The sequence below is a fragment of the Gavia stellata genome, chromosome 9 (genome assembly GCF_030936135.1).
Source record: "Gavia stellata isolate bGavSte3 chromosome 9, bGavSte3.hap2, whole genome shotgun sequence".
Taxonomy (NCBI): Eukaryota; Metazoa; Chordata; class Aves; order Gaviiformes; family Gaviidae; genus Gavia; species Gavia stellata.
The window spans coordinates 24243989-24256750 of NC_082602.1; the positions used below are offsets into that span (position 1 = coordinate 24243989).

General features: G+C 34.8%; 1 protein-coding gene across 1 annotated transcript in view; it reads right to left on the reverse strand.

Annotated features, from left to right (window-relative positions):
- Nucleotides 1–2112: 2112 nt before the first annotated feature.
- KNDC1 (kinase non-catalytic C-lobe domain containing 1) overlaps nt 2113–12762 on the reverse strand; it is a 67317-nt gene continuing 56667 nt past the window's right edge. Inside the window, exons 18-30 of the mRNA XM_059821429.1 lie at nt 10519–10612; nt 10309–10406; nt 9850–10061; nt 8390–8503; nt 7828–7975; nt 7389–7568; nt 6001–6216; nt 5595–5677; nt 4152–4302; nt 3578–3700; nt 3416–3475; nt 2620–2777; nt 2113–2344 (exon numbers count right to left, since the gene is read on the reverse strand). Coding sequence (XP_059677412.1) covers nt 2113–2344; nt 2620–2777; nt 3416–3475; nt 3578–3700; nt 4152–4302; nt 5595–5677; nt 6001–6216; nt 7389–7568; nt 7828–7975; nt 8390–8503; nt 9850–10061; nt 10309–10406; nt 10519–10612 — 1869 coding nt within the window. The remainder of the gene's footprint in view (nt 2345–2619; nt 2778–3415; nt 3476–3577; nt 3701–4151; nt 4303–5594; nt 5678–6000; nt 6217–7388; nt 7569–7827; nt 7976–8389; nt 8504–9849; nt 10062–10308; nt 10407–10518; nt 10613–12762) is intronic.

Sequence of the window (12762 nt, forward strand, 5' to 3'; positions counted from 1 at the left end):
AGAATAAACATAGTATTTCTAGATGTAGTAGTTACTTTAAATCCTGATAAAACTGTAAGAAATATGAGATAATTATCATGGGTGCAAAATACAAATGATAAGTAAATCAAAAAAAGCAATTTCAACAGTCTGACTGGCAACTATATAAAATGAATTTATTAAGATCATGTGATTAGCAAGTTTTGTGGAGTTCCTTACATTAGTAAAGCTTATGCTACTTGTAATTTTACTGTCTTTCAAAGGCAAGGCGTGGCTTTAAGTGAATGATAATTTTTAATTGAGAAAAACAAATAACTACTAATAGAAACAATTCTTTAAAATAAATGCATATAGATCAAATATGTGAAATATATGTCTGAAGATAAGGTTAATCTTAACATTCTTAAATCACTGTTATTATATAAAGACAGGAGGTAAAGTTTAAATGTTTTCACACTTTGCAATTTTTAGAGAAATAGCAACACATTTTACTTTCTTAAGGGTACGTCAGAATACTACAATTAATGACATGCTAAACCTACATATGGTAAATAATAAAATAAATTATCTTAAAAGTAGAACAAGTGTAAGAAAACCCTGTTGAGGACTGAGTTCTCCAGTGTTTAAACCAATAAGAGCACAAAAGTTAGTCTGGTATTAATATATTAGTATGAAAAAGTAACTGAGGTATTTAATGGAAAGACATACCTTGTGTTTGACTGAGAAAGATGAGAAGCACGTGGCTTGCGATATATTGCCATTATTGACAAGAGAAAAGGAGAAGCTTTCCTCTTAAACATTGAAAAAGCTACAACTTAACATGTGCACATGCATTTCTGTCAAATACAATAGTACAATCTGCAAAATACCAGAGACGTGCATATTCCCATTTCTTACATCATTATCCTTCTCCATCACTAAAACATGCCAAGACAGTTAGTTCACATCTGCTCTCCGTATCTCTCAAAACATTTTTTGTAATTTTTTTAAACATAGTTCTAGCAAATCACTTTCAGGACAGAGCTCATTCTAGCTGTTTCTTGCCCTTCCCCACTTCTCTTCCAATACTACCATTATTCCCTCTGGTAGAAATACCAGCATTTGTAACTAATTTGTAGCCTTAACATTTTGGCCTTGCATAAACCTGGGTAACTCAAACTTTCTAGCATTAGCATCACATTTCATTGCCATTTAGAAGGTCTTGTAAGTATAAGCTCTGTAAATAGGTTAGCACCAAAGTTTTACAAGATGCAGATCCACATTTCACACAGTTATTGTCTATTTAATGCTGCTGGAGCACTGCAATCTACAAAAGCAACCTCAGGAGCAAAAGCCATAATCAAATGTGCACACATACATACGTACACAAATTGGCAAAGTGATTCTTGTGCCAAACACAGAAAAAAAAAAAGCATTTTCACATTTACTATTTTCACAAGGCCATGAAGGCAGCAGCAGAGCAACAAAGTGGTACTATTTAGATTCAGGTCTTACTTTCATTTGGAAACAGGTTAGTTCAATGATATTAAAACCAAACCAAAAAAAGTTGCAGCATGGCATTCCTCTCCTTCCTTAGTATGTTTGATGAAAAAGTCAATTATAGTTTTTGTAATATACAACATAAAAGCAAGACGCACCAACAGTCAAAGGATAGCAGAGGATCTATGTCCCTGAATTATATGCACACTGTGACAGGATATAAGTGTACTATGTTTATATAAAAATATACTCAATATTTAATGAACTATACTCTGAACTCTCCTACGCCAACTTTGCACCAGAAGCTGTAATTTTAACTTATTTCCACAGTATTTTTTAGACATTTGTTTGTGGGCTAATTATTTTTTTATGCTAAAGGACGGTGACAAAATTAATCATCCTTTTCATCTATACTCTCTCTTTACTTTTATCTTTATTTTTATTCTTTTGATCTGTCATCCAGTTGCCAGGGAATCAAATCTCATTAGTCAGCATTTTATAATCATTATATTTCTTAACATGGAATTTCAACTTGAGATAGCATTTTAAATCACTTCACTTAAGTATTTGCTTGGGAATTGGTCCAGGAGATGAAGTCAACTTAATCCAGTTTTACAATCTACACTTGGAATAGAACAGATGAAATGTAAATCATTACTGAAATGTTGCCTTCATTCTGCGCAGTGTGTCCTGAATTTTTCGAGAATGTTTTTCTGCTGGTATCTGATGGAAGTTGGCACAGTTGTCAGCTGCCAAGGCAGAAATGTCTGCATCTTTAAAACGAGTTATTCTTTGTCTGAGGTAAGACTGCAGCTTGAAATCTGGTGTATATGTATAAGGATTCTCTTGAAATGCATGAACTTGACTCACAACTTTTGCAATATTTCTTGAAAGAGAATATGGTAAAAAAGATTAGGTTGTTTTGCTGATGATAAAAAAAACCCCAAACAACACCCCCCACGCCCCCCCAAACTTTAAAGGAAATTCAAAGGCACTGAGCATTCTCTTCTATAGTATATGTCCCTTTAGTTAGATGTCAAAATGACTGAAACTGTTTAAACTGCTAACTGTGAAATGTTGCATTAGCTCTCATTACCCCACTGGACAATACTCTATTTTATTTTAAAAAAGTTAGGTGACATACATAATTAAAATAATTACCTAAGTTTAGTCCACTTGTGAGCTCCATTTGTCATTGTGAATCCTCCAGTTTCAAGTTGTTGCACATGCATAGCCAAAACATGGGCTGATGGAATTGTTGGAAGTGTTTTGAATCTTTCTCCTTCCATCAAGCACAAGCTGTCACTTTTTAGAAACACCTAGTTTAAAAATGTACACAGATAAATCTCCCGTTAAGTATCAGGGCAGGTTTTACAAGAAGTTCTCCACTTCATGTGTTTAGCACTACGTATTTATTTGTCATGAATTTTAACTTTTGGCATTGAAGACAACACTATGAATTAATCTGGTGACAAACATTTTAAAGTACACAAATAAAGAAAGTAACTTTAATCAAAAGATACTACATACATAATTTTAATTGTTCTAAATCACAGCCAAAATTACATTTTAGAACTTCACTCTACAATTCAAAATTTTATAGATCACTAAGAGAATGCCTGTGATAAAACAAACATTTAAGATTTTTCAAAACAGAGTACAGCCACAAAGCTCCTGCAGAAATAATCAGAAAAAGTGTATCTAATGTCCTAGCTTGCTTTGAAATTTCTTTCTGGATCTCTAGTCACACACAGGATACAGTTTTGAGAAATACTGAGATGAAAATTAATGTAAACTCTCAGATTAAGAGTCAAAAGTCTTAAACTGAATTAAAGTCTCCTTCATAATACAAAGTAATAATTATGGCTTTCAGCCTGCAGAGGCACCCATTTAAGCAGATCTTGCATCTCCTCCAACCCCAAAGAAGTATTTTTACATTAAAGACGTTATACTGTACCTCAACAGCTTTGAGTTCCTCCATTATTTCAGCTACTTTTGCAGGTAAAATTTTCCAGGCCTTACAATAAAACAAAACATATTTTTGTTTTTCACATTAATGTCTATATTGGAACAAGATTATGTTAAGCAAAATAGTTACAGAACAGAGTCCCAAACTTACTGGTAATTGTCGTACAATAAGATTTTCCAAGCCTGCTAGGATTTGCATCGCAGTAGCAAAATTTCTTTGTTCATAGCAGCATTTTGCTATAAGAAGAAATTTTGATAACAAGCTCACCTGCAGCTGAAAAATATATTAAGATCTATTATATATATATAACTATATATACACTAAATATATATAGTAAATCTACATAAATCTACATAATAAAATTAAATGAGAAGGAAGAAGAGATGCATTTTCTTTTTGAATTTGTTATCAAAATTGTTGATTGTAGTAACATTTCCCTCCAACACAGTTTTCTTTTTTCTGGCACCAACGTGTCCTTGTTAAAGTCTGACATCTATTCTCCTCAGGCAACCTATTTCTTACATTCTACTAGCTTTTGACACCTGCTACTACAAAGCATCCAAGACATCCAAGACGCTTCTAGTGACAACAAACCAAATTGTTAACTGCCCACTCACAGGTGTATTTCAGAATATTTCTTGCAGCTTTGCTACATAGCAACTCATATACAATAACAAATAAATAACCGTCTCATAATTAATAACACAATAAACCAATGACGAACCTTAGACGTGTGACATGTTACAATTTCAGAAGCAACCCAGGTGCCGATACTGTCTGCATTTCTTAATAATTGTAGAAGGTACTGGTCTTGCATGCACTTCGACAGAAACAGATTACAGACTTTAACTGAAACTGTCTCAGTAGAAACAGCTCTATGGAGAAAATGGGGAAAAAGGCAAAAATAATTAATGCTGACTTTGGATTTTCAAAGAAAATCTTGATTGTGAAGATGCCAACTTCTAACCATTTAAAATAATTTTGCAGTGCTTGCAGTTTTCATTTTATAATCTTTTACAAAGTACATAGGGAGCTATATTACTTTTTCTTCCTTATAATTACAAGAAAATTACATGTGATTACAAGATAAGCATACGCAATATACATTTCTGTACATAAAGACACCTTCACCACTTGTTACTGAATAAAACAAACTATCCAATCTCATAAAAAATAATAGCCAGAAATCCAAACTCATTAAAAACTGCAGCCATGTAAGAAACCGAGTCTGACACCTAGTAGCACCAGACAGTTTGTTTCCCATGCCTGAACGCCAAATCAGTATAAAGCAGCTGATTTAGCCTTTGCCATTTAACAATCTGTAAAAGATGAGCTGCTTTAGATGTTCATTCCCTATCCTTAGACAGAAAACTGTACTAGAGGTAGCACAATTAACAAGTACCAATTAGAAGCTAGCTGAATCCACTGAGTATGTAAGAACTAGACCGTAATCAAATATAATTAGGTCCATGTGGCTGGATGAAAACATTAATTACTGTTGAACAAGTCATTTAAATAAGTTGGTAACCACTCTAATAACTATAGGAAAGTCCTTACATATCTGTGAACACTGATACGCCATTGGCTTAGCAGTACAAAATGAATATTGCACAAAGAGGTTGTGGAGTCTCCATCCACATTCAGAACATTCAGAACCCAATCAGCACACATGATCCTGGGCAACCTGCTCTAGCTGACCTTGCTTAAGGCAGGGGGGTTGGACTACATGATCTTGAGAGGTCTCTTCCAACCTCAGCTATTCTGTGACACTGTAACAGTCACTGAGATTTTATATACATGCACACATGCATGATCAAGGAGCCTGTTTCAGAAACCATTACTTTTTTCTTCTGCCAAAAATGAAACCTTTGAACCAACCCCCTTAACACAAGTCTTCAGAAATATTTTGGCCTGACCCACTTTAGATTTCAAAGAAATCACCTTGCAAACGTGACCTACCACATACACATAACGTGCATAGGTACATATACATACACATGTATAAAATCTCCTGAAATTAAAAAATGTATATAAACAGACTATCTAGTCTGTCAAAAAGATATTAAGTATTCAAAATGTTTCTCTCTTCCTGGACGTATTAAAGGTGTAACACAGTAAGTTATTGCGCATCAACAGAATAGAAGGGCAGTTAAAATAAGCAACTTACTTTTGGACAGCAACACTTTTGTCTTTAACACCAAGTGCTCTTGAATTTAGAAAGTGTACTGGATGACATTTATGAAATACTTCCTAAACAAAAAGAGCAAGATATATCTATTGTTAGATCTAGCAGCTCTTCTAAAATACTCAGGGATAAAAATGACAGAGGGTTCCTCCCCTCCCCTCTCTTCAGCAAATTTATCAGAGGGATCACAGAGCCTAAGAATAGAATTAGCCATTCTAAATTTTAATGTAGGGATTTCAAGAGAAAAACATTATTTTAATTCAAAGTCCTATGTAATAGTATGAAATAAGCTTGAAAAAGGGTTGGGAAATGGTAGAGAAAGGAGGCTGAGTATAACATAAGAAGACAGATACTATTTGTACTTCCAAGTAAACCTAGACCTTTGTACCTGTTGCAGTAACGTCAGCTGACAACAAAGCTGTTGTGCACTGTATTCTATTAAGAGATATGGTCCCACTTCATCTGCTTGAGCAAAGGAGACTGGGAATTCTTCTGTAAAACTGTTATAGCATGGCTTTGGCAAAACTGATGAAATAGTGTACGGTCGCTCCCTCTGGTATTGTGCAATTGGTCCCATACCTTTGGAAAGTTTCCAGTTAAAGTTCTGTAGAAAAAAAAAAGTGTAAAGGTACAACTTCTCTAAAGCAAACATTATGTCTCCCCTTGATTTAACTTTCTGGAATGTTTTGTTAGAGAAACACCTTTGTGGATGCAAAACTCTTCAGCTACTCTTCAAGGTTAGCCCAGACACTAATCGGTTTATTCAACGTTGCTATTTTAAGCTAATACAATATGCACAGTTGATGAGGCTGAGCAGAAGGTTGCCAGATCTCAATCAACAATTGGTATTTAAAACGAACTCTGTCTATTCAAGCTTGCTGCTATAAAATGGTTTATATTCTGAAGTTCTGTATTTCATATTTTACTTCTTACTATTTCTTGTACTCCTTTCGCTAGGAATCAAACATCCCATCTTTGGAAAAAGAAATTTTTTTCCATTCTTTTCCCTTCTTCCATCTTCCAGTATCATTATATATGGTTGGACTCGATGATCTTACAGGTCTTTTCCAACCTTAGTGATTCTGTGATTATGATGCAGTGACAATAAAAGAAGTCCATGTCTTCTCTATTCTGCTTGCACTTTATTGGTTGAATTCCCAGTATACCCCATAGAATTCTGCACCTTTATCAAGAGGCGGACTTGAAATTCAATTTGCACATTATTGATACGACTTCCACATGTCATTTTGGTCACTCTGTAGAGAGATCTTTTTTCAGGAAAAACCTACCGTGTAGTCCAGCTTCTGGGGTTACTTTTTACTAGCACACTATATAAACCAGTAAATACAAACAAAAGTTCAGAGAAGTTTTTGCTACAAGGTATGATGTTCTAGCAGGAAACCCCTCACCTCCACTCTTTTCCTATATTTATAGACCTAATAAAAAATATTAATGTTTGACAAGGGGGAAAAGATTTCCTAGTAACTATGATTCACATGTTAGTATCAAGGATGAAGAGTTCAACTCCTCTCAAAATTTTGATTATCTGATCTATTATTACTGAAAGAGCAGACAGGGTACAATTGAGGCTTAAGATGACTTCCACAGTTATAGATCTGTTTAGGCCTTAGGTACTTTCAAAAGAAAATTTAAAATGCAGGCACATAAATTTTACTAAATCAAGGGTCTAGACCCTAAGCTGGATACTCTAGTTTTTGTCAGAAAATAATATATGGAAATGTGCTCCATATACTGAAGTCTGAACAAAAGACATGCCTTTCTGGAAACATCTTCTGAGAGCTTTTTACATAGAGAATGTAATGTTTTTCTGTCCTCCTCGCCCTCCTCTTCGCATTTGTCCATGCTGAAGCAGTGATGAGCACTGCCACTTTTCCTGGCAGAAGCATCCTCAAGCAACGACAACAAGCGCTCACCATAGCCATTTAATGGAGCAACCTGTAAATACAAAACAAGTTAACAGAATATTGAATTCAATTTCCCATAAATTATAAGCAAGACACAATACAGTTGCAAGATTCACGTCTGTCCAAAACCAGACATATTGAACAGAGCCGTCAAAGATAGCATTACTTTTCTTTTACTTTACTTTAATTGTAAGTAGGACAGTTTTTTGTAATAACAATCTTACATATACCATAACTGACTTCAATTGATTTTTTTTTTTCTTGAAGATTCTACTGAAATTCTGACTTACCTTGGAAGAAATAAATTCTTTTAGGGTACACAAAAGATCAGTATTTGTTGCAAAGTCCACACTGTAGCAGTCTTCAATCCAAGCCTGCAGGATGTAGAAACTGCGGTTACATATTTTGGTAAGTGATGTGGAAGGATCCAGGTTTGCACTGGTGAGAAGAAAAAGGCACTTATTTCACCAAAAATGATATTAAATTCCAATTTAAAAATAAGTGTTGAAAAACCCACAAGTATTATTTGATATTGACTGTACTATCTTAAATTCTTACGTTTCACGTCTCTAGAATCCATGGCTCTACGGAAACAAAGAAGTGGTTGTACTTACAACCCATCACTGAACAACTGGCAAAAGTAAGACTCAGAATTCAGAAGAAAAAAGAAGTAAGCACGTTGTCAAATATAGTACTTGCTTTAGTTTCACGCTTACTTGTCAAGAGAGTCTTACAAAAAACCCCATCAAAATTCAATTTAATTAAGTAGTTCTTTTCAGAAACAGCTATTTGCCATTGGGGGAAAAAAGTCAATTGTGCTTTGATAACATTTTTCTCAGGAAATTACTGTACCTGGATAAAGTGCTGCTGATTCTATCAAGAAGAAACTGCAAAAATTCTTCTTGTGTGCAGAAATAGCGAAATGTGTAGAGAAACTGCTGTACATAACCTTCTAAAAACGCATTTCTGTGAAGCACAAGAAAAACTTCAGACAAGCAAGAACACAATTTCTTCTTGCATTAGAGTACAGCAACAGCAAAAAAATCCTCAAAATATCAAGCAGGGATTTTAAATTCTCAAGCTCTACATAAAACCTTGATTCTTTTTTATTTTATTTTTACACATCAAATATTGTGATTGCCAACACTGAAAGCATAATTTGTTTTAAAAAGTTTCTTTACTTGCAATTTTGTGAAGAACCACTTTGATGTTTCTATTATTACCAAAAGTTACATTCTAAATAGTATGGAAGAACATATTTAATCTTCTTTTTTTATCATCTCACTTGATGTTGTTTTAAAAGATTTTTATTATAATAACAGCATAAAAAGTAGATACTTTAAGCAAGAAAATATTTCCTGTAGCTCTAATTAGAGTAGTAGTTGCTTTAACAACAGAATATACTTATTATACACACATTAAAAATGAATGCGTTTTATTTTTTTATGTATATACACACACACACACACACACTCAAGGTCTTGTTAACACAGGCTAATTGTCACGTCTCCCTGATGGCTTATGGCTAACCATGAAAGTTTGGTTTTGATGAACGTGGAAGCTCTGATTCCAAACCAATTTGTTCAGTTTGTGCAAAATGTTAACTACCAGGAAAAGCAGCACTCAGGATAAGTAACTGGGTCTCAGAGTCAGGATGAGCTGGGAGAAGTCGCTGGGAGGAAGTTGCTCCCTCTACAGTGGCACAAGTCTGGTGGAGTCTTTCAGGCAGTTTCCATCTTTCATACTATTACGGCTCAGGTACCTTAAAACAACACTGTCCTCACCCTAGTTGAAGGTTAAAGGACATCTTTGTCCCCATTTAAGCCCTGAGATAAGCCTGCATCTTGAACAGTCCCAAGGATTAGGGCAATAACCTGTAAAACAGAACCTACATGTTTTCACATCTAGACCCTATTAATAAGAATTATCAAATTATATGTTCTGAAGAATTGTTATACTGCTGGCAATAACATAAAGCTTTGATTCCATGGTAACTATCAGAACAAAACCTCAAATAAGTAAAGGATTAAAAAAGTTTAAAGTTATTAGTTTTTGATTTATTATCAAATGCTTCGAGTTTTAATCAAATCCAAACTTAGCAGTTTGTCTTATTTCTTATCAGACTGTTTTTTGCCACTTCTATGCCCATTTCTGTAAATAAGTGTTCATAGAAATAACGCTGAACTTGATACAAGAGAGGAGAATTTATGCAATGTTGAGTAACTAGGATTTATCATGGAGACTATTTTTTCCTGAATTAGCAACTATGCCTCAACCCACTCCCAATTAAGGATGTGCAAAATATACTATACCTAGAATATAAATAAGCCATTAAACCAAGTGGTGTACCAGCCTGCAGAACTCTTATTCCATTTTGATTATTACATTCGCGTTTCTCTGTGTTATAGTAAAGAAGCAATGATGACTCATCTGTAGGTGACACATCCACAGCATCAGTTCTCCCGTTGTGAATGACTGTAGGCAGCACACAGGATTCCACACCCCACTGCTCTGCATGCATGATCTGCTCCAAGATGCAAGCCATGAAAAATGAAAAACATAGGAAAATAAAGAGGAAAAGTCACACAAAATGCCGTCAACTCAACTTACAGGCAAATCACATTTCATACAATTGCTTTTTTTCCTTTTTAAACAATACCAGTAGCAACTACCTTTATTTTAATAATTCTTTTAGATCCTTGAGCAGACAACTACACTGATGCAGTAATGAAATGACAAATGAAGCACAAGCAAAATAAAGTCTGACTTGCCTGCACATATTTCTTCACCAGTTCAAGAAACTGCACTTTTGATTTCATCTCCTGTAGCTGTCCTCTCAATTTGAGCAATATAGATTTAGTTTCAGGACCTTTAGATTTAAAACATACAGCATAAGAACATCAATGACTCTGATTTACAGAAAAAAATTCTTACACGTACTATGCACCCATTTCATTATTGGCAAGTTGCTGTAATCCTACCTTTGCTGCTTCTTTCTTTCTGCAATAGTTTCTGGTAAAACTTTATGGTCTTTCTGTAATTTTTTGTCTCCATCATTAGCAATTGTTCTAGTTCCTATTTAAAGAGAAAAAGGATTCTGATTTCTGATTTCTGATTCTGATCAGAATGGTAAATGCAAGGTTCTAGTAGGAAACTGAAGTTTTAGAAGATAATTATTTTGTTGATAATTTTTTGTGATAATTTGTTGTTCTGTTTATGAAAAAAAGAACATCCAAACAGACAAGAATAAGATATTAACGAGGAAAAACTACCTTTCTCACCTGTGCTTACAGGAGAGTCAGAGCACGCATCACCTGTCCCCAGAAGAGCATTAGTTATGCAACAGTTCTACAACTTAAGAACTGGAGCTGGTTTGTGTATGATGAGACCACATTGAAGTCTGTCTGAATCCATTTATATAAATATGCCGTTAGTTATAATTGCACTTATCTGGTTGTTTTCACAAGCATTTTTAAAAGTTACACTCAGAAGTCATCCAGAATCAGAAGTGATGGGTTCTGAAATCAGTGCAGAGCCCAGAAATGCTCTGTTAAGCAGCTGACCTATATTTGCAGCAAGAACTGAATGTTTGACTGAAAGCAATGGTTTCCAAACAAGTATAATCACATTATATTATACAACCAGGTCAGAAGGTAGACAGGAGAGCTGCTCTATAAGTAAAGGACATATCAATTCTGAAGTTCAGCTTACATATTTTATATTTACGCATTGTACGTAATTGGAAAAATAAACGAAATTTCTATAGAATTATATAACTTAAGCTATGTATAGAAAAAAGTATATTGGCTTTCTCACAATAATATCAAATTTGATGTAAACATTTATATTTGTTTGTATATCAAAGGTTTCATTATTTTACCAACCAATGAAAATGGGCCATCTACTTTGGGTTCAGCTTCTGATTTATTATGAAACAATAAACATGATGTGTGTTGTATTTTATAAAAGTGGTGGCTTTTGCACTTGCGTCCTGAGCTAACTATCAGTGACCCAGTTACATGAAACAGCATTTTAAATGGAGTAAGTTCACTGAATGCAGCAGACAGAACTCCCACAAGCAGGGTGATCAGAAAACACATAGCTCAGAGCTAACATAGCAAACAACAGATTGGTAAATAGGTTAGTTTTAATGGGATGGACTTACCATAAATTAATTTGAGTTTTAGAAAAACCTGTCACTGTTTTTCAGAAAAGCTCAAAAGGTTTAATAACATAGTTCATTAGCAGCAAGAGTCACAAAAGCCCTGTGGATTTTTAAAAGACTTACCACTACACAGGCATAGTGAAAGCACAGAAAAGCTATTATCCAGATTCTGAATTGGAAACTGCTTGCTTTTACTTAAAGGTTTCATTTTGTTTCATCAATTAAAGTGAAACCAAGCTGATTAAGAGACTGTGAACACAGAAAGGGAATCAGAAAGAGTGGCCATCTTCTGAAGTTTGGAAGTTGATGGACAGAAATGGTTTGTCTCCTAAATAACTTCAGGTGAGTAGCAATGAAGTCAGTAGCAAATTCCCAGTCTATTCCACAACATCTTCCATTTTAGGTAGGTCCAGAATATAAACATTTTTGATGAAGCTATACATTCAGTTGTTCTGCTCCCTCTGAAGTACATTTAGTCTGTCAGGACACTTTTCTATAGAACATCCCTTAGTCTAGGGAACAAAGTAATGACAAAGTGACTTTGTTTACTTGGGAAAATTGCAAATTGAAATCGGTCCTTGAAGTGTAAGCTTTTTACATGCTGAAAGGTGGCTCTACCAAAGGATGCAGAATATTGACAGAAAGGAAAGGAGAAGAGAAAAGGAATGGGAAAGGGAAAACTTTTCTCATTGTGAGGGCAGACTTGGACATTGCCCCAGAGAAATGGCACCCCTGGTAGCTGCCTTCCCTCTTGCTCTGCTGTGAGGACTTGGCTTGGTTTGCCTGGATGTGCTCTGTATGAGGGTGCAAAATCAGCAGCTCCTGGACTAGAGGCGATGTGAGGCAGGGGACATATACTTGCCTGCCTAAGGACTAACTTTTCTAAATGTAGATTAACCTTTGCTGACCTTAAGAACCGCAATGAACTGCCTGATAAGCACCTACACAGTAAAGCATTAATTATTTTTATGGCATTTGAAAGTGTCACCTTGATCCATAATTATTTTATTCTTTATGCTAGCTATTTCACATTCCTTCCAAAGAGTACATATTACCATTT